A 26,699-nucleotide genomic window follows, 5' to 3' on the forward strand; every position below is an offset into this window, starting at 1 on the left:
ATCGCCTGAGCTGCCGTCCCTTTACTGACCTGCGCTGCTCTAGCGTGCGTTTTAGACATTTTAGATTCGGCTATATTGAACTGTAGATTTTTACCTGTTCGCTATAACGACATCCGACTGTATCGCACTGCACTAGAAGGCCTGCAATCTGACCGTGGAAACTCTCATAAAGCCGAGTTTTCCTCTTACTGCAACTTTTTCACTCGCTTTTCATCTTACTCGCATAGAGTTGCTGCAAGACACTGAACCCCATACAGTAATGTAGCCTAAGGATTAAAATGACCACGTAAAATTGCTGCAATATTAATGCCCCATGCACACAGGTTCTCTCCTCATAGCAGTTGTTCCCCATGTGCTTTCCAAACCTGAAAAGCCTTTACTACGCTTTACCAGAGTTCACTGTCCTTCATTTACATTCAAACTGTTTTTTGCTACAGCTGTTACTGCTGACAGATGGTGCCTCTGCAACAGCCAGCTGTGCGATAAGTGTGCACAGATACCTCCTGCATTAAGCACAATGAAGATTGGAAATTTGAAAGGCTGCAAGCTATGTTTTTTTGTTGTTTTTGTCAGGCATGTAGAACTGTGTCCTACTGATCCATACCAGTTCACTTTCAGACGCCTGTGTTCTTGGGTCTAACGGGGAAAGGATGTGCAAAACGGACTGTACTGAGCAGTGCTCTAGTCGGCAATGCTGCTGTAAACTGCCCCCTATACTAATTATTAGGGGTGCGATAATTGGTCCATCAAGATGTGACACAGAGGTCGTTAGAGCATGGAGGCGGCCATGTTGGAATATAAGTGCGATAAATCTAATGCAGGCACAGAATGACTGCTGCCAGCCCGGAGATTTCGTTATAAGTGATGCAATGAGTAAGGCACCTCGAAAGACAAATGATGGATTGGTGGATACTCTCTTAAAAAAAAATTAAACCTAATGTGATAACAGGTGTTGCCAGCTTTCAAGATAAACAGCCTCTTGCTTCCACAGTAATAAAGGGCGTGCTAAAACGGTAGGCACCTTTCTTGCCGATCACAAATTTATAGGGTTTTGCATATGAGCTCGTCTTCATTCTTTTGCTTAATCTTGTACTTGTCAGTCTTCATTTTCACTTCTTAATTTTTAACCACTCATCGTTCCATCAACAATCTATCTTTTTATAGAGTTTTTTTCTCAAGATTCCTCAGTTATTCCATCACTCATAATAAAGCCTTCAGTTGGTTGTTAGTAGTGTACATATTCCAAGTGATGAGGTTGTTTTGAAACCCTCTTGATCTTGTCCTAAAGAATGATGGAAAACAGCACAGGGACTATAGCCAGTTAAAACTCAAGATTGCAACGGCGAATGCCCTCCAGCCAATAGCGCCCACAGATTTTCATGAGGCAGAGACTAGGGAAGAAAGGGAAGTAGGGCCTTTTGCCCCCATGCTGTGAAGAGTGGGTTGTTCGGGTTAAGGGTGTGGAAGGGTTAAGGAGAGAAGTTGAAAAGACTATATGAGGTCGTTACAGATAAGGACAAAGGCCCCTGTCCGTTTCATGCCTAGCCTGTTCTGCAGAGCCAGAACTGGACGGCATTCCTCGCTGCATTCGAGTTTTTACTGACTACAGATACAGTGCAAGATAAGTCAACTATCAACCATTTGTTATTGAGTTCTGAATCGGTATAATCAAGTGACCTTAGTTAACTGCACTACGGAGGCCTCTCCCAAAGACCTGCAGCTATTTTGCGCCAAATGCAGCCACATTTTCCCAGCATATGCCTTCGACTCATCACACAAACTGTTGCACCCTCAGCAGCAATCTCCTTCTGTTTGAAGCCTCTCCGCCACACTAAGACATATCAGTTCAGTACATTAGATGACCTGCCCATATCATTTCTTGCCAACCGCTGTCAAAACATCAACTTGGATCCGCTCTCTAAATAGACCGCACTACTTCCATCTTTTTTTTTTTTTGCAGCAGGCATTATGCCTAGACCCTGAACTTCCTTAGTGAGAAGGGTACTCAGTTTGACGCTTGTACAAATCTCCATTGTTATGAATCGTGGATGCCTCATGGATATGTCAAGCCTTACGGTACATGTAAACGCTTTTCGCTTATCATGACAGGGCGTCTATCGTTTGAACGTGACCTCATGATTGTGACAGCATTCTACCTATCTCAGAAATGCAGCTGCAACCTTGGCAATTTTCCATGCATGTGCAACGGTACGAACTCTTACTCAGTGGCCAGCTTTTGTCCTACCTACATTCTACCCCTGTGCTATTTACAGTCACCCCATCCCTTTTACTAATTATGCGCCAACTAGCCAAAGGGCACCGTACTAAGGCCCATGTCTTGTATGTCACTGACCAGCATTTCATCACATGGAAAAAAAGGGTCCGATTCAAGTTAACTATCAGTGTCATCAACTTCCTATCAGCTGGTTGGCCAAGATAATGATGTAAATTTATGCTGAGCAGCCTTGCATGCAGTGCTGTCTCACCAGTTCCGAACTCTGCAAGACTCGAGAACTACTTGCACAAAACAGAGCTGCAAATTAAGAGTATGTTATAACCCGAACATTGAAGGCTATCAGGCTACCATAGTGTTAACGTTCAAAATTGTACACAAGATTTAGAATGTCAAACTTCCACTTATTTTTTAAGCAGTGCCAAAGGCTCTCATCACAGCCTTTTTAATACCAGGAAGGAAACTCCTGTGGCTTCAGCAGTGAGGAACCTTTTTGGCAGATCACTGAAGGCCAGATTGGGACTACAAAGCTTATCCGCATTAGCAGACTTCCGAAACCTGCAAAAGCTGTTGCGAAGCATCGTGTGCGATGTCCAATTTCCAGCAGCATTTTTACACCTAAGTCATCGAGTTGCTAGCAATTCTTTTAGTATAAATGATCTCAGTATACTTCCGTGTATTATACTCCATTACCATTGCCGGTGGAGCGAGGAAAATTCTTTAAACTCCTTCCATACTTTTACAATACTAAACAACTACTATGAACCAACCACCCCCATAATAAGGGAGTAATTACTCATTGCCATCCACCCGAGCGCAGCCATACGGCTACAAAGGAAAGCTATACAGCTTTCTCAGAAACTTTGTAGTTAAAAGGAAAATTTGTCCTGGACCGAGGTTCGAACTTGGGACCACCGCTTCACCGGAGCAGTCGCTCTACCAGTAGAGAGACTGCTCCGGTGAAGCGGTGGTGCCGGGTTCGAATCTCTGACCAGGATGAATTTTTCTTTTAACTACGAAGTTTCTGAGAAAGCTGTATATCTTTCCTTTGTAGCCATATGGCTGCGCTTGGGTGGATGGCAACGAGTCATTACTCTCTTATTACAAATCTACTCCACCTTGGGGGATTCCCCTAAACATTTGACCAACCACCCCCATGTTTACCGCGAGATTGCACCTTCTATAGTGATGCACGGAACTGGTGAGGCATATTACTAGGGCAGATGTGAGAGATGGATGAGTGCCTTTCTACACGACACCACCGCTGCTGTGCGTCGTGCTGCAGCAGCCGAGTGGAGAGCTTCATGGGGAAGAGGGTGAGGAGGTGGTTGTGGCGTACCCTGGCCAGCTCCGACGAGCCAGGCATGGGTTGTAGCTGGCGTTGAACAGGTGTGGGGTCTTCTTGCTCGTCTTCTGAGTTTGGTGGCGTGAGGTCACTAGTTGGTGGAGGAGGCATCCCAGAAGCCTCCTTGCTACGGCCGCTCATGGAGAGCAGTGTTTCCACTGCGAAATAGTCGGCGCGAGCCAGGTGTACGACGTGGCCGCCGCTGCTGCTGCCGCTTGTGCTGTCCATCTGAAAGACACCCATGGTCGCTCACTGTCTGAGCACCATGTTGTACCTGGAAAGCGCGACACACACACACACACAATCCAGAATAGGACACCCCACCCTCTCGGTCAGGCCGCATTCATCTTTAATGCCCACCCATTGCTGCCAGAACAAAGACGTCGCTGACGCAGCCTTGTACTTCAAAGTTTACAACCATGGGAACTGTGGCTCAGGGTCACTTGTGCTTTATCTGAGGATGTGATAAGACAGGAACAGAAAGGGACGGCTGCCACAAAAACAACGCAAGCCGTGTGGCTTTTCAGAGAAGCATTGTCATCTGAATGTCACCATTGCAGGAAGCCTTGTCTTAGTGGATCACTTCCACCAGCGTTATAGCTATGGCAAAGAAATAAGCCAAGCAACAACAGCTGCAAACCAAAAAATGCAACGTTATATGCATCGTTGGCAGTCTTCTTATCTAAATAAGAGAAGCCTTGTGCCCACAAGTCATGTTCTGAACAAGCGCATTTCACCAAGGAGCAAGTCACTATGAAACATTGCGAAAGTGTCACATTCATCGGAATATTTTCACACCACAGTTCTCTGGTGCTTGCAAGTAAGTGTTTGAGAAGAAATGTTTATTTTTCAAAGAGCCAAAAGAAGAGTTGCACACTAAAAAGGCCAGTTGAGAGCTCTGTGCAGCATTTCATGATGCAGTGTTTGAATAAAACGCTCCATATCACAAAAGCTGTAAATACCACAATGAAGGACACAATGCAAAGCTGTTTGATTGAATAGCTTCTATTGTTACCGAAGCAAACAGGTGTTGGTATACCGTGCATGCTTTTGCATTCAAAACATGTCTACAACCTTGTGCACGGTGTTGCAAGCTTTTTTTTTTTTTTTTAACGGTACCGCCCTCACAAGTTTAAAGCTATGCAAAGCCAAGTTTGTGAGTTCACCAATCAGCACACGTCCTGTACACTAATATTGCATTAGTTTATAATTTTTACAGCCAATTTTTTACTCTTACACACCATTTCAAAAATCTGCAAAGTGTTTTTCAAATGGTTAGCAGTAATACACGTTTTTCTCTTCCTTGAGATATGTTAAACCTTTCGTGGGATAAGTCTCCACTGGAAGAAAACTTCACGCTAATGAGAATTACTCTACAGCTTAGGTGGCAAATAAGTATTACGCACTTCGAAAGTAAACATTTGATAACGCAACTTTCGTCCTTAGTGGCAACATTACTACAACTTCCGGGGCTGAAAGTGTCATATTAATCCTCCCAATTAATACACCAAAATACAGAGTTACCAATCTCGAACCAAACACTCGTATCGAAACAAGAACTTTGATCCCACACTTAAAGAAAATATTCGCTGTAACATAAACAACACTTCGATGGTGCATACGCGCTCCCATAGGCGGCCTTAAGCACCGCTCAAATTGTGTCTCGGGCCATTATTCGCGCTTCTTTATCTACGCCCAGTCCAACCGTTATCTTTTTCGAGGGCACATTGCAGCCGCTATCTCATGGCACGTCGTCTGCTCCATCGCATCATGGCGGCTCCTCTCGCTGGAAAGCAAAGACAACCAGAGCGCCAGCTCTTATCATTAGAACGGCCCCGGATAGGGCGTTCTCGGCCCGCCAGATTACTCCGGCGGGCCCCAACGAGGCAAACAGTGATCAAAGCACACACTGGGCAACAAAATATACGTGCGCACACCATCGAGTTCTCTAGTGCAACGCGGAAGTGGTTCCTGCAGTGGCATTTCCGGGAGAGTCTGATCATCAGCTGACTGGCTCGGTCGGTGGCTGACTGCGGTGATGCTCGGCGCCGTGGCCCCTTTTCTCTTACCTTTGTGCCGGTCCGAATAGACTGGGGACAAAACGGACACGGGACAAAAAACGGATAAACGCCAGGGGATGGAAGACACGCCGAGAGCCAGTGTTGTACGAGATTGGCGCCCACCGTACGGGGGCGGCTTTTTATTTGCACCAGTCAGCGCGCGCGCTACTTCGCGTTTCCAGAAAGAAAAAGTCCCCCGCCCGCAAAGTTTTTAGGCCACCGAAGGAATAGCACAAGTTCGGGTGTGCGCAGGACAGATAACAGCGCCCAAAAAATGACGGACGGCCGGCAGTCGCCGTGGGTTGCAGTCTGTACTTACAGAGTCTTCGTGCGGTGGAGGCGTTTGCACGAAACGTGTCATGGAAAGCGTCTTGCCCGGTCGCACAAGAGTACGAAAAATGTTCTCTCGGCCACGCACAACGTTGGAGAACGATCTTGCACGCAGGGGGTATCGCAGAGAGAAAAAGCGGCCGGCGCGTTGAGAAGCCCTTTTCTAAGGTCGAGCTTGGGGGGCCGCGCCTTGGCTCGGCCAATGGGAGGCCGAGGGCTCGACAGAATCGACCAATGGGGGCTCCCCGTGCACGTGATCGCGGCGTGCCTGGGGTGTATTTGGGCACGTGCGCGGCGGCTGCTGAACTGCGTGCTCCCCGGCTGACCGAGCGGAGGGGAGGCTCCTTGGAATAAACAGCGGCCCTTGGTCTATGCTCCGCTGTTGCTGGGGGCGCGCTTCGGGCAGCCTGGCGCGGAAAAACCTCCCTGTTGTGGCCCCCGTTGCTCGTACGGAATGGAAGTAGGCCTCTTTAATAGCACCTGAGCTGTGGTTTTACTGATATGTCAACTGCAGGCGTAGAGTTTTGTTTTTCTCAAGCGGAAAATCCACAAAGTGATGACTCGTGCCACGTTCTTCGTGCTCCGCCCTGTCGACTCCAAGCCGTTGTGGCGACAAATTGCTTACACATTTTGAAGCATGAAGCATACGATGAGCAAACTGTGGATGTAGAGGGATAATACATTGAAATGTGAAATTAAACTGCTCTCAGTTATGTTGCGTTACACTGCTAACTCGATTTTGCCTTTGTAGTATGCGTAGTCAGCGTTTTCCATATTGCAGAATTGACGTGTTCTCATTTATTTGTGGAGATCAGTGGCTGCGCAGCACAACGCCAACAACGCAATGAAAGGAAAGTTTCCGTGAAACGCCCGCGATTGCGTGTTTGCCAAGGCGTGTTTACTCCCGACGCCACAAATTTACGGCAGCGGTGACGTCATGTGAGCCGCGTGACCGACGCACCCCTTGATGTCGTCACGCTCGGCTTCTTTTGTTTTGTTTTGTTCATGGTTTTGTTCATAGATTTGTTCATATAATAATGCTGTAGTAAGTGCAGCACAAGCGTTTCCGCGCCGGTGTGTCATCTAGCGCCACTGTGCGGTTAGCACGACAAGGTAGTAAACTGGTGGCGCTACCTAGGATCACATTTCACTTTTTTCTGAAAATCGCTCGTCCTACAGAACACAAGCCTCCAGCCCCCTAGTGGAGATTGCTGCTTCCGCTAGCCGCTGGTGCCGAGGCTAAAGCGTGGCGACTTCCTTTTCCGGCGCAAGCGCCCAAGGTATCGTATCGTCTCATGTTTGTCACGTTGTTAATTTGCCATATTAAAAATGATTACTCAAAAACTTCGGTAAATTTGCACTGTGACAGACAGGCGAGAAGCACAGCTTTCATATTTGCTGTATAAAGGTTGGGAGCAACCGGTATTATCGTTGATGAAAGCAGATTGACTTGCAAGGTGCGTGCATTCGCTTACCGCCGTGTCTTGGCCGGCGCGCTAAAAGTTATCGTTTCTGTTAAAATACGTCCTAAAAAAGTACTCGATTCCTTCGCTGCGGTTCTACCGCGTGGGTGTCGGCGCGACGGGTGTGTTTTTCCAGGCCGCTAACACTGACATCTCTCGCGCCGTGCAGATCACGGCAATTCCTCTTTGACCGACATCTGTCTTGCTTTGTTTTCAGATGTATTCGCAAAACGTGAAGATTATAAAGCCCCAGGGCGAGAAGGTGGACCCGTTCGAGGCGGGCATCTCCCAGGTAACACCCCCCTCATTTTTCCTACCGGCTGAAGATCGCTGACTTCATGCGTGTGTGATGTTCGTTAAGTGACCGTCGCCGATTCTCGTCTCTTGCAGACCCTCCTCGAGCTGGAGATGAACAGCGATCTAAAGGCACAGCTCCGGGAGCTCCACATCGTTGAGGCCAAGCTTGTCGAAGTCAACGGCAAGAAGGTGACGATACCAATTACCGATAACATCCTTTTTGGGGGTGCTTGGGGGAGACAGAAGGGCCGGGACGTCTCACAGATGTCTTGCAGGCTACAAGCGTCTGTCGTTGCCCTTTGCAGCCTAGTGATGAAACACGTGACGAGTGACGCTGTGCTGATCGCAAACACGTTATGCACTCTAATTTTTTTCTGAAGGCTGCTGTGCGTTGCAGACGCACTTGACATTGTCATGGGCCTTATGTCGAGCGCTATGCCTGTGATACTGGCAGTTGGTTGCATTATAATTGACGGAAGGGGAAATTTCTTACGGCTTTTTGTGTGTAAGACGTGAGGACATGGCTTATTGGCTGGAATTGTCTTGGAATTCTGCCTGTCTCTGGGACATAGCTGTATCTCTCTGTATTGTGCAAAGCCTTTGTTTACTAAGAGATGCGACGCGAACTGAATGATGAGACATGAGTTGTCACGTACAGCGACGACAGCATGCTCCCGTCTACCCTTTCATATTCACTTGTACTTTGTACATGTAACTTTATGCTTCGATTTGTGCAGTGCACCAGTTTCTTCCATTCCTGGGTGAATTTTCAATGTCCTGTATTCCCCTGTTTATTGGTTGCAGAGTTGGCATGAATGACGCGGTGCCACATTGGTCATGGCATTGTGCACAAAAAGTCGCATAAAGTTGAGTTGTTGTTGTAACTCCTGTACAAGGGTTCTCAAACTGGGTTCCGTGAAGTACTTCTAGTGTTTGCGAACCAGCTAAATCCATACATGCCTCAACCCTTCGCCAGCCATTATGAATACAGTTTACATCTTTGAGGTGTGGGTGTGTTTGAAGACTCTGTTTTGCATGCATGTTAGTCAGGAATGGTGGGATACCAAGACATGCGAGCTTACTTAGCAAGTTTTGAAAAGCCATTGGGGTCCGTCGTGGTGGCTCAGTGGTTATGGTGCTCGGCTGTTGACCTGAAAGACACGGGTTCGATCCCGGCTGCGGTGGTCTAATTTCTATGGAGGCGAAATTCTAGTGGCCCGTATACTGTGCAATGTCAGTGCATGTTAAAGAACTTCAGGTGGTCAAAATTTCCGGAGCCCTTCACTGCGGCGTCTCTCATAGCCTGAGTTTCTTTGGAACTTGAAAAGTAGGGGTGTGCAAATATTCGAAATTTTCGAATATGATTCGAATATTATATTTTTAGTATTCATATTCGATTCGAGATCCAAGTATTCGTGTTGTTACGAATTTTCAACTCAACGCGAATATTCGACCCAACGTGAATATTCGTATCTAGCCGAATATTCTATTACGAGCACTGGCGTTCATTTCCGTCCGCGGATGCCGCCGCGGTGGCTCAGTGGTTATGGTGCTCGGCTGCTGACCCAAAAGACGCGGGTTTGATCCCGGCCGCGGCGGCGGGTATTTCTTTGGAGGAGAAATTCTAGAGGCCCGTGTACTGTGCGATGTCAGTGCACGTTAAAGAACCCCAGGTGGTCGAAATTTCCGGAGCCCTCCACTACGGCGTCTCTCATAGCCTTAGTCGCTTTGGGACGTTAAACCCCATAAACCAGCCAACCAACCATTTCCATCCGCAAGTCCTATCGACAAAGACATAACATGGCGTCGCCCAGAGGAATGCGTAACGTTAGGCCATGCCGTAGCTGACTGCGCTGGTGAGCTTCTTAGTGGCTATACCTGCGAAGCTGGTATAGTCGGAGCTGTGCACGAAGTACCTCGCAATACCTGCCAGTTCAGTGCCAAGTGAGAGGGCATTTTCTGCGGCTGGAGAAGTCGTTTCAGCTAGAAGGGAACGACTACTGCCTGACCATGTGGAGCAGCCAGTTTTCTTTCACGACAACCTTTTATGTTCATCCCAGCAATGCGCTTTTGTCCTTATGGCAAGCTAGCCTTAATTAATGCTGTGTACTAGCCATCTTCTCTGATATTACCACTCTTCTAAGGATAATGTTCGAGACTTTGATACTTTTTGTGTGTTCATTTCATCACTGATAGTTGAACTGTTATGTTCTTGGGTGCTCAAGTAATGTTTTGTAGTGGTTAAATGAGTCTGTCCTTTATTATTCAATTCGGTATTCGGAACCAGATATTCGTATTCTAAAAATTTGATATTCGCACACCCCTATGTGAAAACCTCCGTGAAGCTGCTGCTGTCTTTTGTGTGGGACGCAACTGTTCATCATCATCATCATCAGCCTGACTACACCCACTGCAGGGCAAAGGCCTCTCCCGTGTCTCTCCAATTAACCCTGTCCTTTGTCAATTGCCGCCACTGTATCCCCACAAACTTCTTAATCTCATCCGACCACCTAACTTTCTGCCGTCCCCTGCTACGTTTGCTTTCTCTTGGAATCCACTCCGTTACCCTTAAGGACCAGCGGTTATCTTGCCTTCGCATTACATGCCCAGCCCAAGCCCACTTCTTCCCCTTCATTTCAACTAGGATGTCATTAACCCGCGTTTGTTCCCTCACCCACTCCGACCGCTTCCAATCGCTTAATGTTACAACTGTCATTCTTCTTTCCATAGCTCGCTGCGTTGTCCTTAACTTAAGCTGAACCCTCTTTGTTAGCCTCCACGTTTCTGCCCCATAGGTGAGTACCGGTAGGATACAGCTGTTGTATACTTTTCTCTTGAGGGATATTGGTAAGCTACCATTCATGATCTGCGAGAACCTGCCATATGTGCTCCACCCCATTCTTATTCTTCTAGTTATTTCCCTCTCATGATCCGGATCTGCGGTGACTACGTGCCTTAAGTAGACATATTCTCTTACTACTTCCAGCACCTCGCTACCAATGGCGAACTTCTGTTCCCTTGCTAGGCTGTTGAACATTACTTTGGTTTTCTGCATGTTAATACGCAACGGTTACCCGTGCTCATCCGTTTTCTTCGCACGCACAGGCCATCTTGATCTACGTGCCTGTGCCCCAGCTGAAGGCCTACCAGCGCATCCAGGCGCGGCTGGTGCGGGAGCTGGAGAAGAAGTACAGTGGGCAGTACGTGGTCTTCCTGGCCAAGCGCAACATCCTGCCCAAGCCGACGCGGAAGACGCGCCAGCGTCAGAAGAGGCCACGCTCGCGCACTCTCACGGCCGTGCACGATGCGCTGCTGGAGGACCTCGTCTTCCCCGCCGAGATCGTCGGCAAGCGGGTCCGGGTGCGTCTCGATGGCAGCCGCCTCATCAAGGTCCACCTTGAGCGCAGCCAGCAGACCAACATTGAACACAAGGTGCGACACGTTGTGGCATTGCTTTAAGGGGGGACACTGGTCTTGAAAGAAACATTTTTATTAATGAAGTCACAACTACGAAATCTTCAGGGAGTATGTATTTTTGTGTGCTGACTCTAAATATGTCATTTAATTTCAGGTAAAACAATTCCTCGTGCACTTATGCACTTTTTATGCTAGTATTTTGCGGAGAGTTTTGAAGAAAATTTGCTGCGGGAAACTCGCTGAAATGTATGCCATTGGGTTCTCTTGACACCAAGGAATACAATAAGGGTGAAATTGTCTTACTGCCTATCATAGAACTTAAGTTATAGGGTTTTGAAGTTATCGCTTTAGAAATGAGAAGGAAAATGTGTATTCCTGTTTCTGAAGTGGCAGCTTCAGTACCCTATAACTCAAGTTCTATGAGAGCCAGGATGATAATTTCACCCTTATTGTATTCCTTGGTGTCAAGAGAACCCAATGGCATACATTTCAGCGAGTTTCCCGCAGCAAATTTTCTTCAAAACTCCCCACAAAATACTTGCATAGAAAGTGCATAAGTGCGCAAGGAATAGTTTTACATCAAATTAAATGACATATCTAGGATCAGCGCACAAAAATACATGTGCCCTGAAAATTTCATAACTATGACTAAATTAATAAAATTTTCTTTTCAAGACCAGTGTCCCCCCTTAAACTACTGGTAGTTGACGGGGCATTTCAGAGGCCCCCCTCCCCTCTGCACGATTTCTTGATCTTGGATATGCAGGCTGCTCTGAATTACATACCCAAAGCACAGCTTACAACTGCTTGCTACAGCCTTCTTATAAGGATTTTACGCACCCAAGTCGTTCTTGTGTTGTCCGTCGTTCTTTCCCTTTAGTGTGTAATTCTGAGTACCGCTTATATTCAAGGTGATTGCCGCATTTACTCAAATCTAAGGCAGCCTTGGTCCCGCCGAGGTGGCTCAGTGGTTACGGCGCTCGGCTGCTTGCCCGAAAGACGCGGGTTTGATCCCGGCCGCGGCGGTCGAATTTTGATGGAGGCGAAATTCTAGAGGCCCGTGTGCTGTGCGATGTCAGTGCACGTTAACGTTCCCAGGTGGTCAAAATTTCTGGAGCCCTTCACTACGGCATCCCTCATAGCCTGAGTCTCTTCGGGACGTTAAAGGGATAGTGAACCAAACTTTTGGAGCTGCTCTTTTGCATCTAAACAAGAGCTCGACTGCTATAATTGATAAATATGACGAGCATTTTAATGAAAAAGGTGGATAACACGCTTTTTTTCCGCGATTTATTGCCGTATCGTTGCACCTGGCGGCCGCCTGTGGAAGCGATGACGTCATTACACCCGCGCGCCCACTGTTCCCGCAGAAGCGCGATTGCCATCGCTACTCGCGGCTTTTCCATGTCTGTCGTCTGCTCACGGCGTACACAGATATGTCAAAATGTTAATCGATGCTGTCTACATACCATAACCGCATGCACGCTTACGTCCGCTAAATGCAGCTACTTTTTCCGGACCTTACGTCATTTCAAACAATCTCACTTTTAAAACAGAAGCGCGACGATGTGCAGACTAGTGGCGCCATCTGGTGGTTATGAGGGGAAGCATTGTTGTCAACAAACCGACACCCCTCTCTGCCTAAAGGGGCCAGAATCGTCACTCTAAATAAAAAAATAAAGCAAATTTATTACTAGTAATTTTTCATATGGGCGACAGGAGACGAAGCGAAAGACCAGTGGCCCATTTATGACCAGTGAACACGCTGAAGAAGCCAGTAATAACGACGCAACCAGTCCGAAGCGAGGTTTCATGCATCGAAGGGCGCCGCCACATTTGTCGCCGCGGGAGGGTGCCATGACGTCATGCTCTTCACCTCGCGCTGGCCGGGAGGGCTTGGCGCGCGCTCATGAAACATCGAAAATAAAACCATCCGCTGAAAAATATGCGCAGTGACGACTAGGTTTCGGTGTAATCACATTCCAAGAATCTATTTTCAGCGTTTTTGTTCAATTTTCAGATTTTGCTTCAGTATCCCTTTAAAATCCAATAAACCTAAACCTAAGGCAGCCTCGATTGTAAGCCAATCCTGGAAAATCTCGGAAGCCAACAAAGGGCAACAGTGATACAGTGAAATCTCGATACAACGAACTTCGCGGGGTCGCGAATAATCGTTCGTTATTTTGAAATATCGTAATAACGAAAGACTCGCGAAAAAAGGTAGTAGTATTACTGGACAATGAAAATACTGTACCTTCAGGAAGGGCACACGACAAGCTATGCAATTTTCAAACAGGAACGCAAACGAGAGGTTCAGCGCTCGTTTATTTGAAGAAATCCGCGATTCTGGCGGGTGCGACACAGGCGCCCCAGGACGAACTCTTCAACGTCAACTTTTTGGAGCACAGAATCAGGCACATCGCTACAACGTCCGATGAATGTGCGAAGTTTGCCTATGGATGCAAGAACCTCCGCACTAGACACAGGTTCGGCCGCTTGGTCTGCAGGCGGCGAGTCGGCATCGTCGTCCAGTTCATTTTCTTCGCCGCGCTCTCCATACTCGCGAACGCTGCTCACGATGTCTTCTACAGTCAGGGGCAGCATTTTCCGACTCGGCGTAGTCGGCAAAAGTTACAGAAGAGTCTACAGAGAGTTTCGCAGTGACTTCAGTCCGCACCTCTTTTGCGCTGTCGTCATCCGTGCTATCAGCGTCATCGCAGTCTTCTGTGTGAAGCGGCGATTTCACCAGGCCAGCTTTCCTCCAGCAGTTGTTGATGGTCGAGGCCTTTACGTTCTACCACACCCCAGTTACCATTTCGGCAGCCTGGCGGACATTTATGGCTGTCGGGAGTCCGAGCCGAAGGTTTAACAGCGCTGCACTAGGCGCTTCCGAAACGATGTGTTTCCTTAAGCGTGAACTGCCGTCGCTTCATCTTGACGCTGGCGCCCGCAGAATTCATCGTCAGCACAGTCAACACGTAGCGGCGAGAAACGACTAGGCCTCGCGTTCGCGGCGGCCGCACACAAAAAAAGAAAAGCGCGGAGGTAGTCTAGTCACATGCACACCCACGGCCGGTCTCGACGCGCGCGCTCTCTTAAGGAGAGAGGGCGCAGGAGAGAGCGAGAGAGCGCGCTCTCTCCTTAAGAGAGCGAGAGAGCGCGCGCGTCGAGACCGGCCGTGGCACACCGTGGGAGAAAAAAAAAACGGAGGAGGAGAGACGAGCCAACTTCCGGTTGCGAGGCGGCTTCGGATTGGACTGGATTGTATCGGATGCCTGCCCTTGGCGATTAGCAGAGTTAGCGTGTGCCTCTCGGGGAGTCGGCTCACTTCTCCGGGGTAAGTTCGTAATAATGAGGTGCATTTATAATAGGTGGGCAAATAAATTATGCTCGTTATTCTGAAATGTTCGGTATTTTGAAATTCGTAGTAGTGAAATATTTTTACATTGAAAATATAGGTATTTTGGCGGGGATTTTGAAAAAGTTCGTAAATATGAAAAATTCGTTAATGTGAGGTTCGTAGTAACGAGATTATACTGTATCTTGTAACGTAGGATAACTGGGAAAAGACCAGTGGGTTGTGAGAGTGCTAATCTTAAGCCCGGCTGAACAGTTATTCGCTACCATCACTGTCAATTAATCAATCACTTTTTCTCGCCTCACTACACACTGCAAACAAAGTTTGGCTCTGTCCAGGCACGACTAGCATGGCAAGTGATAGTCAAAATAGCACAACTCGAACCTGAATTGCATGTTCCAGAGTCTCCCGCGCTGATTCTGAGGATGCTAGTTGGACAGCTTAGCTTCTATTTCGCTTTTGTCAGCTTCGCGCCAGCCAATCGAGCGCTGTTGTGCGTGTCTGCGGCTGTGCGCTCGTCGTGTGCCATAATCTGTTCGTGCAGTGAGACCTCGTCGCTAGCAATGCAGCTGCTTTGAGGTGCCCATTGCCACTGCATTGCACCTTGAACGATGCTGAGGAGGCCTGAGCATTTTGGGGCGATTCTGCTTAGATGCTCATGACAACGGGCACAGAACAAAGCATTGATGTGAACGTAAAAAGTACCTTATTTTCCGGTGTATAAGACGCACCTGCCATATATGCAGGCTGTTATTGAAAAAGTTGGCATATAAGACGCACCCCAATTTACGCAGTTAGGCTAGTGAGGCTTAATTGAATATGCTTGTGTGACCATTGTGAAATGCACCGTACCTGTGAGTTCTTAAGCAATGCTAAGTGATCGATAAGGCGACACTCATGCCATACCCGCCAACGTTTTAGCAAAAAAAAAAAAAAACAAAAGAACTCTCTTGATGTCCATAACAACATTTTATTTTCACTTAAAACCTTCGAAGTCTTCATCTTCGGATGCGCTATCACAAAGTTTGCCCCTTTCTGGAGGCAATGCAGCTGAAACATTCTCTTGGCACAATGCACGTACTACGTACATAGAGCAAACAAAGTTGCAAAGGGAGACTAAACAATATGCCGGCTTGTCTTGACAATGGCGAAAAGCGCGATTGTCGCCATCTTTTTGGCATTTCACATTACTTTTGCTTGGGGCCTCCGAAATGGCCGCGTGTTTATGATCCCGGAAGTCGTCATCCCCGCCGTTTCGTGATAAAGTTCACCTAAAGAAGTTGCTCATGGTGGTTCCCGTATTATAGCCGTGTTACAACCGCATTATTGGTAGCGATATCTTTCCTGTGAAAAAAAACTTCAACATGAACCTGAGTAATTTCTGAACTCACAAAAAAAGCCGAAAAATTCGCATATAAGACGCACCCTTGTATAGGACGCACCAGCAAGATTTTTGAAAAAAGCCACGTCTTATACACCAGAAAATACGGTAGTCATTGTCGCGTTCTAGTTTCAAAAGTGGCCAATCATTGTCTAGTCTTTCTCCGCATGACTTTACCGTGATCCAACCAGTTGTTGTCAGGTTTAGGTGGGTAGTCATTCGATACATGAATCATTTTCCTCTGGTCACTTGGAGTTCGAGTTGATAAGCTTTTACTGTACAATGAAATTGCCTGGCCTCTATGGGGAAGTTCACTCCTTTCTGTTAGTGCCATCGCGAGACTCAACTTTGTGAGGTTTCTGTCGTTAATTGTCAGTTCGCAGGTTCGCTCTGATAGCCGAGCAGCCAAATAATTTCTCAGATACCACGTTCAACACGTATTTACTCGCGTAATGAACCTATCATTGAGATTTTTTTTCTTTGCACAAAAAAACACATACCTAATCTTCAGGGCTAGTGTTCAGCATGTTCCTTTATCTTGCCGTGATAGGCTATCTGTGGGCGGCTCGCGGGAGCTCCTGTGCGCATGCATGGCCTCCGTGATCAAGTGCACCGTTGCTCGCAGCTGGAGCTGATCACGGAGGCCATGACGTGTGCATTTCTAAGGTTATTCCGGCGTGGGTCATGGAAAGTTTGGGTGCGGCCCTTGTGCAGTTATTTTTTTTCTCATGTTTCCTACGGAAAACGGGATGTAGCCTTTACAAGCGTTAATACGGTGTTACCATAAACGATGTGTTACATTTGAATATTGAGCTTTTTACATGTAGAACTGGTGAAAGTAGGTAAGGGGCTTCTTGAAACAACACGCAGACTTTGATCATGTGCCCAGTACATTGCATTTAGTTTTTTGCCTAATTTAGCCATTTTGTCTGCAAACCAAGAATGGAACGGCACTTCCACATCCTTCACTGTGGAAGTATTGTTCCCACAAAAAAGTCCTCTTAAGGGTTGTTCAGAGGTGCAGCATGTACAGTGCTCGGTATCATGCTCATTTCGAAGCATGGGGTGCAAAATAGTTTCCAGGCTTAGTAATCCCAGTCAGTCAGATATCCTGTCTTGTTGCGCTGTGACTTGGCTGTCGCAAGAGCAAAAACCAGCACAGGAGGAATAGCCATAGCCCGACAGACACTACTACTTTGGCTGCGTTGGAACAGTTGCTTTCACTGCTCCGGGGATCCAAATTGAGAATGTGGAGTATGGTTTGTTTCAGTGCTTTTTGAACCCTGGAATTGTAAGCAATTCCGGTGTGAAAGTAATGGAAAGATATTTTGGATAGCAGCTTAGGGCATGTACTTCTCTTCCACGTGTAAACCACATCTAGAAGAAGCTTGTTGCATTCTTTTTCTCGGATTTCCGAGTTTCTCTCTAAAGTTGCAAAGTAAGGTTTGTGTTTCTTTTCACGGCTCCAATTTCAATCCCATTCCATTTTGTGCTGCGTAGTTGTGCTTTTGAGTGCGCATGCGCAAAGCGCTCTTTCTCATCTAGCCTTACGCTCACGTTCCACACGGCATTTCCTGAGTTTGGCGTACACAGCTCTTGCGTGCGTTCAAACATCATTTCCAAAATGGCAGCCCCCTTTGAAACAGGACCCCTGGCCTCTGACTGAATTTGTCATTACTTACTGCCATAAGTGGGCCTTCGCTTCGGCTCATCTCGCCTAGAACAAAACATAATTGTGGAGTGGTAAATTCACCTTATTTGGAGTGACAATTCTGCTGGTTCTAGTCCTAAGAGGAGAGTTGCCTTGTTGACAAAACTGGTTCCTGTTGTAGCAACGAGCTGGCACCACTGGGTTGAGCTTATCGTAGTGTCTCCCTTTGCATACGCTGAACTAAAGATACGAATGTGACAGATGACGTAACATACTGAAAAATGCTTGTGTTTAGCATACGTAAGCGTGCATGCACTTGTGGTACGAAGACAGTGTTGATTTAGGTGCTTTTTTTAGACATATTTGTATGCCATGAGCAAACGTTGGGCCGTGGAGGAACGTGTTTAATGAGCTCTCCTGATTGGCTGAGGAGGTCTACCTTCCACAGCTCTGCAAGGAACTTTCGAGATGGAGTATAGTGTGGTTCCATTGTCGTTAGTATTCTGCCTCCTTTTATCACTCTCACCATGGGCCTTGCGACAAGAGAGATGGTCAGGAGTGACACCATTATGGTGCCCTTCATTGATCTTATCAGTAATCTGTGGGTCCTTATCTGGGTGATGCTTGTTGGCAGTTATGTGCTTGAACACCGCACTGGGTCATCTTCAAGTGGCCTAGGACTCGAAACCTGGCCTTGTCGTGCATGCACATTCCTGTGTATCATGTTTAATTTCTTTTATCTTTGAAAGCTGTATTGGGCTTAGTGCACTGCACGGGCTCGGGCCGGGCTCGGGCTTAAAGCTGCGGGCCCGAGCCAGGCTTCGGTCCGTACAGAAACGGCTGGTGTCCGACTTTTCATTCAATATTGCAGAGTGAAGTGCAGAACTGCGGCATTGAAGCAGCGACACGGATGAGCTATGAGTTATAGTACACGCTGAGAAAAAAAAAACTAAGCTTTATTCATTGACTTATTTATTTCCTTATTTCCATGCCGCGGTGCAGTAAGAGTAAAATTCAACCAGCCTTAATTGGCCATTGGTCATTCGCGTTCCCAAAACATACCTATACACTATTAGAAATGCATTATGGAAGAACATATTAGTTTAGGACGCTTATGGTCTTCAAGCACGTGCCATGAAATACTCAAGCCTTTTAGCTTTTCGTTTCTGCTGAAAGGTGACCAGTTCGGCTATGAGCTCAACCTGTGAGATCGCGTTCAGTAAAAAAAAAAATGTCATCCTACTGCTTGCTAGGCAGCTTTAATATTTATACTTTGCAGGCGGCAGAATATAACTGATTACAATCGTGGGGGAACGCAGAGTAAACTAATACGCCTGTATGCAGCTCTTTTTATTTGGCTCTCGGAACTTCCGAGTTTATCTTTGCCCACATACACGAGATCAGTCTCCAAAAGACGGGCCTGGCGAGAACTACTCTTCATGACTTCCTTCTGGGTTAAAAAGAATCAACTTTCTTTAAGCCAAACTGCGGTTTCAGTACCTTTGTCGGCCAGTTCCTTATCGGTGTAGTAGCAGTCTACTTGCTCAGTTAATGTGAAACGGGCCGGGCCGGGCCCGGGCTGGGCTCCACTCCGGGATTCACGGACCGGGCCGGGCTCATTAGGGTGATAATTTAGCGGGCGCGGGCCTGGGCCGGGCTCGGGCTTCAGGTCGCGGGCCCGGGCCGGGCTCGGGCCTCAAATTCAGGCCCGTGCAGTGCTCTAATTGGGCTGTCCAGGCAGTGGGTATTGTCATAGATGCATAATGCAGTGTGCATAGAGAAGCGTGTAAATGACTGCAGAAGTTAAAAGGGCTCGAGACACCTTCCACGGAGAGCACGTCAACTCACTCAATCACTGCATTGTGTTGTCATGAAAACCTAAGCCAATTAATACATCTCTACACGCAGCAAGAGAACCCACAGTCATGCGCAGAAGTTAGCGAGCCCTTTCCAGTGTCGTTTTCATGGCGAACATGATGTAATTCAGATTTTGACTACCGAAAACTCAGCTTCTACAAAGCGCATTAAAAAATTCTGGCCAGACAATATTGGCGAAGCGGTGTGCTTTACATCACAGGCATACTGCAGCGTTATAGAGCCCCTTAAGGGTTGTTCTGTTTTATAATGGACCAGCATGTATTGAATTCCCACTGTAGCCCATAATGCTGCGGGTCTTGGTAACTGTGCTGGGTTTAGTAGGTTTGTTTTTACTGCAAATATTGTTTGAAATGTTCAGGATGCAAGAAACTGGTAAAATTGGGTTTTACCCAGAAGCAAAGTATTCTATGTACACTGTGCCAAGTGGTCAGATAAAAATCTGCAGCTGACTGTTAGCACATGGGTGGTCCACTGTGATGAAAAACTACTTTGGAAAATGAACCTCTGTGATTCTTTTCCAAGTCACTCTAATTTTTTTCTGACGGCCACACATGTCCAAGTTTGTTGTTCGTGTGTTCAGTATCTGTTTCACCTGCTTAAAAATTGTTGTTTGCCTCTTTCAGACGGACACTTTCGCGGCTGTGTACAAGAAGCTGACTGGCAAGGAAGTTACATTTGAATTCCGTGAGCCCCCCTTTTAAAGGGCTTAGGACATGTGAATAAAAAAGGGTGCGACAGCTGCTTTGTGTTGGTTCTGAGGCATTGTGTTCATTTTGTCAATAAATGACATTTGCGTTCGCCTTCACCACACTGGCAAACAGCTCCACGCATTCTGTGTGGAGCTTGAATCTTGCTTCAGCAATTGCACTGTTATTATTGGTGAGCTTGGTGGGGTAAGGCTATATGCGCAATTGATTACTATCGCATGGGAATGTGCACTTGGTGTGAATGTTTTTGCATGTAGTTTGTAAAATGTGGATGGAATGGTGCCGGCAATTTCATTGGGAGTAGCGGGAAACCATGCCCCACTGTTTGCATGACCAGAGGTGTTTTGAATCTCTGGGTATATGGGGCGCTACCCTGAGCTGGCTGTATGTAGAAAACCTGGCGTGGTGGTTAGATGTGGAACCCTGGTACAGTCGTCAGCACGTTTGTCTATAGGCCTGGCGCAGTTTCCGTGAAGGCTGAAGAATAGATGGCTGCATGTTGTGCTATGTTGCCGCATATTAAAAGATTCCATAAATATCTAAATTCGTCTGCACCTTTGTCTTCTAACCCTTTGCACCTTCCCCCACTGGGCGATTCAGTATGCTGATGGCGAGAGAATTGCTGTGCCTTTCTTGATAACCAGTTATGTACGCTTTTTGATGTTTAGGTAGTCTGTGCATCTTATTTTCTGCCGCGTAAATGTAGCTTGGTGAACAAATGAATGTGTTATAATACTTTGGGCACACATCTGTACGATTTATCGGGCGACACATAGAATGCATCCGCCACTGGCGATCTCTTTCTCACGCAGTAGCTTTACAGACCCCATTCTCCAGAAAACCTGTTTCCGTAGTGAGCGAATAATCGCGAGCATGGCTTAGCAGGCGGGCCATCTGGGTCACGTGACCTTGTGGCGTCATCACAATGATCATCGTGGCAGTTAATGATTGGTCGCTGGGAGCACCTGCCGTCGCAGGGCAGTGGCGCATCTCTTAAACATGTGGTGTATGAGGACTCTCGGGGATCATTGAATGCAAACTAGAGAATGACCTGCATGTATGGGAATTAACCCATTGCGCTTTCGCGTCATGCACTTAAAGGACTATAGACACCAAATTTTATTGCGTATTTTCTTTTTTCAGATGATACTTTCGAATATATGGATCACTGCGTGGTTGTCGCCTACAACGGATACGCAATTTATAATTGGATTTCTTCTTTCATGCTGCTTCGGTTTCATCAACCGATGATGATATCAACTTTACCGAACGATGGCCGTGACGTGTCGTTGATGTTTAGATCACGTGACGGACGAACTCATATAAACGCTGATACGTAGTTTTAACTCACTACAGCTCTTAAACTAGCCTGCTTGAATAGCAAGAATTACAACAAACGACGCATCAGCAGTTATGCTGTTTTTTTTGTGGGCCCTACTAAACATCCGCTACACGTCACAGCCGTCGTTCGGTTGATGAAACCGAAACAGCGTCAAGAAGAAATTAAGTTATAAATTACTTAGCACGTGCCGCTTCGTGTACGTCAGTGTCTAGCGCGGCGTTTGAAAGAAAACAGGCAAGCAAAAATTTGGTGTCTATAGTCCTTTAACCCGAGTCCCCTCAAATTTTATAGTTTCGGATTCAGCACCCCACGATGGCTAGCTGTGACGTCACAACGCGTTCAGATGTGAAGTATACAAAAAAATAATTGCTGTTTCGGCGTCATAATTAGCTCGAACTCTTACGCCTGCCTGCCTCAGAAAACCTGAATGACAGCGAGTGAACGAAGGGCTACAGCGGCGTTGCATCGTAGCTGTCATTTGTCTCGCGTGGCTTCAACTTCTAACCTACCTCGTATGCGGGGTACGATCCGCAGTGCCGCCCCAACGCTTGCCCCTGCCTGCTGCTCGGCTTCTCTGTGAGGAAATGCTTGGAAAGTGGGTGTCTGAAACCACCTTGGGTAGACAAAAATACCTTTGCGTCATGGCACTCCTGCTCTTGCGCCAATACGATATGCTACTTTCGTGGTTGCATTGTATGTGTAGCAGTTTGTTACCTTTTTTTCGTTTGCATGATGTGTTATTCCCCCCACTGTAATGCAACTTGTGGCGCTGTGGGTATTACAATAAATAAATAATACCAAGTAATCACTGGTTTTACAGTACTAATATGTACAGCTGGTACATCACTTCAGGGATAGGAGAAACTTTCCAGGAGGAACATAGGAAGGTTAACTGTCCCAGCTCAACGCCTTTCGGTCACTGTTGACCAAGGTACGCCATTTTCCTCAGTACCGTCGCCAGCGCCTGTTCAAAAGTCTGTACGGACGACCCTCAGGACACCTACGCGGTAGTGACTGTATAAGAATACCTGATATATACGTGCAGCTCTCGTCACTTTAACCGGGTCATCACTTGCGGCAGCTGGGCCTCGGTGTAAGCGGTTGATCGTGACAACTGTTGAACTGTGGACATATCTTGCAATGAAGTGGAGCAAGTGAATTAATTAAAAGCAGAATGGCGAGACAACTTCTGTACTGGTAGAGTATTTTCAACCATATAACATCGTCATACCCACTGTTGGGCTGATTTTGAAACCGAAACAGCCAAAGTTTCACTGGGTTACAGTGAACTCGACTGTTGCGGAAATATACGCGCCTCGTAAAATGATTCTTTCAGCTAAACGGGCGCATTGTTCGAGCTCAAATTTCGCACAGAAATGGCATTTGGTCGGCAGAATTGTTTAATACCACGTTTGCTTGGGGTACTTACCTGATTCGAACAGAATAAGTCGGATATTCACATCGTCTGCGGCGACGACGAAGGAAATTAAGCCGCTCTGTCAGCGATCGCACTGGTGGCGCCATCTCGTTTGTTCGCCGCGAAGTTTAAGCAAATGTGGGGGATGTTTGCGGGAAGTTTGAAGGCTCTCTTTCAAATGTTTTTTAATTGGTCACAAAAAACGCAGTTTGGCAAAAACTGCGCGAAATTCGCAACGTTTCGAATGCCTTTAGCAATAAATCTTTTCGAGCTTCGAGTGTCGTCTGCTTTCGTCTGTTCGCTACCGACTGCAGCTTCTGAGTCTGTGCTTTCAGTCTTGCCTTCTTTCGTAAAGTACGGAAGCTTACTACCGACAAATGAGACCGTACACTGACGAAGAGAAGGCCATGGCCGTGTCATGGATGTGCGCATCCAATTCCATGCGCTTCGTGCGTAAGAAGTTTCGTGCGGAGTTCCATCGTCGACCGCCGCATCGAGAATCTCTGAAAAGGTGGGTCGACAAGTTTCTGTCAACTGGAACTGTCGGAAGAACGAAAAGATGCGATGTTGGAAGCTCCAGGAGTTTTATTGCTGATGCAATTGAGGGCGCTTTCGACTCAAACCCACGGCTTTCCTGCCGACGCGCAGGTTTGCTATTCGGCACCACAGCGTCAACAGTGAGCCGACACCTTAGGAAGAAAGGGCTGCGTCCTTTCAAAGTTCGCGTGCTCCAAGAGCTTACCGCCCAGGACCTGGCACAATGATTGGAGTTCTGTCGCGCAGAACAGAGAAGAATTGCTGCAGACCCTGGACATCTGCAGTTCATACTGTTCACTGATGAATCTATTTTCCATCTTGACGGCGCAGTGAACAGGCAAAATACGCGCCAGTGGTCCCGGGAAAACCCCAGGTTTTCAACAACACGTCCTGTTCACTCTCCAGGTGTGGCAGTTTGGTGCGGGATTTGGAGAGGAGGGGTCGTAGGACCATTTTTTTCAGTGATACTGTCACTGCCGACTCTTACCTGTCGCTGCTGCAGAACGATGTTCTGCCTGAACTGAACGAAAGACACATGCAGCAAGAGGTGTGCATTTTCCAGCACGACGGTGCCCCAGCGCACTACGCCTCAAAGGTTCGGCGTTTTTTGGATGAAAATTTCACGCGCAAGTGGATGGGCCGCGGGTCCGAAAACATGCCCTGGCCTCCGAGGTCACCTGATCTCACCCCGTGCGATTTTTTTGTTTGGGGCTTCATAAAATCGCTTGTATACAGCGCCGGCACACTGACGAGCATCGCTGCGCTCAAGGCCCGCATTGAGGACGCGTTTGACCAGATCACTGATGAAATGCGGGCAAACGTGTTCAGAAACTATGAAGAGCGCCTGGAGAGGTGCATCCAAGCCAACGGCGGCCACTTTGACGTCTGAGCTGCACAGGATCTCAAGAACAAGTCGCGAAACGGCCCTTATCAGGGCCACCAAAATCCTGCCTGGTGGGAGCTAACGCACCGCCGCTACTCCTTACCCGATCCTCTGCAAATAAAGGAGAACCAAATGGTATCTACACAGATAGCATAATGCAAAAATGCTTTCAGGAGGGTGTCAGAGCGCTCATAGTGTTTATTCTGTGGCAGTGTACGACATCAAACCGCACCGGTAGCGAACAGACGAAAGCAGACGACACTCGAAGCTCGAAAAGATTTATTGCTAAAGGCATTCGAAACGTTGCGAATTTCGCGCAGTTTTTGCCAAACTGCGTTTTTTGTGACCAATTAAAAAACATTTGAAAGAGAGCCTTCAAACTTCCCGCAAACATCCCCCACATTTGCTTAAACTTCGCGGCGAACAAACGAGATGGCGCCACCAGTGCGATCGCTGACAGAGCGGCTTAATTTCCTTCGTCGTCGCCGCAGACGATGTGAATATCCGACTTATTCTGTTCGAATCAGGTAAGTACCCCAAGCAAACGTGGTATTAAACAATTCTGCCGACCAAATGCCATTTCTGTGCGAAATTTGAGCTCGAACAATGCGCCCGTTTAGCTGAAAGAATCATTTTACGGGGCGCGTATATTTCCGCAACACGCGATAGAATATTGGGTAGTGTGCTCACTGCGCCGCGTCTCCATAGGCCGAGGTGAAGCCACCGGTGTAGACATTTTTTAGTTTCCCGCTTGTCCGCTAGGTGCCCCCCGTGTTCCGAACACTGTAGTCGGCACGGCACAACCCATAGAGTTTCTTACTATTACCTAGAGGGAAAGCTGGCAAGCCGTCTATGGGAGTTTGCATGGAGACCCCACGTGACCACCTCAGCCACCATGGGCGCTCAAAGCATCATGGGGCGGTGAGCTACTTGTTACGGAACTGCAACTTTTGGCCAAAAAATAATAGAAAAATTAAGCTGTTTGATAACTACAAACGTCCTAACATTCAATATCTTGTCTAATGATTGCAACAAACGAGCAGAAAAGTATTTAAGTGCAAAGTTTGCCTAAAATAAGAGATGACTAGCTTTCCTATCGGCCAAGTGATGAACACTAAAAAAACTAATATTTCGTAGTTAACAGGCGCACTTTTAAAAGTAAATATGTTTTCAAAAAAAATGTTGTTGTTTAGATACTTTAAGAGGTTTTTTAATGGCATTTCGGAAGAGTAAAACCTTTTATTGGCGTCGTGTGTCGTCGAGTTTTCACTACTATGGCTTTTGCACACTGCGCTCGCGCGAAAGTCGTCTGCGCACACACAAACAGCGTTTTCGGAATGAAACATCTCAGTAAAGCCACTCCATGTTCCCAAAAAAATACAACTGTTCCGCAACAAGTAGCTCACCGCCCCATGATGCTTTGGGCGTCCATGGTGGCTGAAGTGCAGCGCCGCCAGCTTTCCCTCTAGGTAATAGTAAGAAACTCTATGGCACAACCCACGAAACACAAAACGTCTTACAAACGTCTCGGAACAGCTAAAAATGACTACAAACGTCTTGCGCTGCGTTCAAACGTCTCATAGATGTCGACAAGCAGAAGTTTCCTCTGCGACGTCTCTTAAACATCTGCAGTCAGATGCTTGCTGTGAAACTTCTGTGAAACATCTGAAGTCAGATGTTTTCTAGACTTGTTTCTAACACGTGGAACTTCAGACCACGTCAATGAGACGCGCCTAGCAATCAGCAGGGAGTTGCCGCCGTGGATTAAACATGCTGTAAATCACGGCACATAAATCAGATGGCTCTCCTGCTTGACGTTTCGAAGAGCAGGCGCGCCGGTCCACAGACCGCTCTTTGTATTCGAACACTGAAAGCGCGTTTTCTCCTACGGAGCCCGAATCACGTTCCACATCGAGTGCAGCTAAGCCGCCACTCGTAAGGCTGGATTTAGGTAACATATAATGGCTCTGAAAGCCGACGGTAGTTACGCGAGCGAAAAATTTGCTTCATGTTGCGAACGCCTCTGTTACCCCTCGGCTAGCTGGCGGCAGCACGCGGATTGACAGGCGCAGCGTACGCTGCCTACGCCGCCTTCCCATATGCCTTCCCGCCGCCTTCGCCGAGCTCGCTCGCGCGCTTGTCACCCGCACGCTATCGTGTCGGCAGATCTTGGAGGCAATAATCTTTCTTGAGTCACGCCGCAGCTTGCTGCTTGGTGTCGTTCCGCACGGTGGCGATGCAGGCTAGTTTGCCACAGTGGTTTTAACCGTTTCAAGCAGAAATAAATCTTAGTGCAAGCTGCAAGTGCTTAGTTTTACATGAAAGTATTAGATTCAGTTTGTTTTTTTTTGGTTCTTTGATGATTTGTTTATTTTTACGTTTAGAAATTTAGTACTTCAT

The 26,699-nt window shown here is 47.2% G+C and overlaps 3 protein-coding genes across 4 annotated transcripts in view; 2 read left to right on the forward strand and 1 right to left on the reverse strand.

The window, feature by feature from the left end:
• The window catches only part of LOC149336809 (uncharacterized), a 9,310-nt gene extending 3,165 nt beyond the window's left edge, over window positions 1-6,145 (reverse strand). The window contains exons 1-2 of the mRNA XM_089553148.1: window positions 5,958-6,145; window positions 3,573-3,806 (exon numbers count right to left, since the gene is read on the reverse strand). Of these exons, the coding sequence (XP_089409274.1) occupies window positions 3,573-3,806; window positions 5,958-5,999 (276 nt within the window). The 5' untranslated portion in view covers window positions 6,000-6,145. The remainder of the gene's footprint in view (window positions 1-3,572; window positions 3,807-5,957) is intronic.
• Window positions 1-7,683, forward strand: part of LOC149336808 (XK-related protein 5-like) — a 26,841-nt gene extending 19,158 nt beyond the window's left edge. Inside the window, exons 4-5 of the mRNA XM_089553146.1 lie at window positions 7,148-7,248; window positions 7,649-7,683. The gene's annotated coding sequence lies outside the window, so the exon portion shown is untranslated. The remainder of the gene's footprint in view (window positions 1-7,147; window positions 7,249-7,648) is intronic.
• RpS7 (ribosomal protein S7) lies at window positions 7,198-20,153 on the forward strand. Of its 2 annotated transcripts, none has more exons than XM_089553150.1 (5): window positions 7,198-7,248; window positions 7,649-7,723; window positions 7,822-7,917; window positions 10,834-11,160; window positions 20,037-20,153. In XM_089553150.1, the coding sequence occupies exons 2-5, from the start codon at window positions 7,649-7,651 to the stop codon at window positions 20,112-20,114; spliced, it is 576 nt and encodes a 191-aa protein (XP_089409276.1). In that variant the 5' UTR covers window positions 7,198-7,248; the 3' UTR covers window positions 20,115-20,153. The 2 variants fall into 2 exon arrangements, with proteins under 2 accessions (XP_089409276.1, XP_089409275.1); XM_089553149.1 differs by lacking the exon at window positions 7,198-7,248 and adding an exon at window positions 7,250-7,425.
• The last annotated feature ends 6,546 nt before the right edge of the window (window positions 20,154-26,699 follow it).

Source organism: Amblyomma mixtum, chromosome 7, assembly GCF_055824585.1.
Source record: "Amblyomma mixtum isolate Tamu chromosome 7, ASM5582458v1, whole genome shotgun sequence".
NCBI classification, from domain to species: Eukaryota; Metazoa; Arthropoda; class Arachnida; order Ixodida; family Ixodidae; genus Amblyomma; species Amblyomma mixtum.

What these genes read in the sequence shown, in the direction of transcription:
- RpS7 (XM_089553150.1), top strand. Translation starts at nt 7,649, where the DNA reads ATGTATTCGCAAAACGTGAAGATTATAAAGCCCCAGGGCGAGAAGGTG. An exon ending in TCGAGGCGGGCATCTCCCAG is followed by an intron (nt 7,724 to 7,821) that starts GTAACACCCCCC and finishes CGTCTCTTGCAG; the next exon opens with ACCCTCCTCGAGCTGGAGAT. An exon ending in TCGAAGTCAACGGCAAGAAG is followed by an intron (nt 7,918 to 10,833) that starts GTGACGATACCA and finishes TCGCACGCACAG; the next exon opens with GCCATCTTGATCTACGTGCC.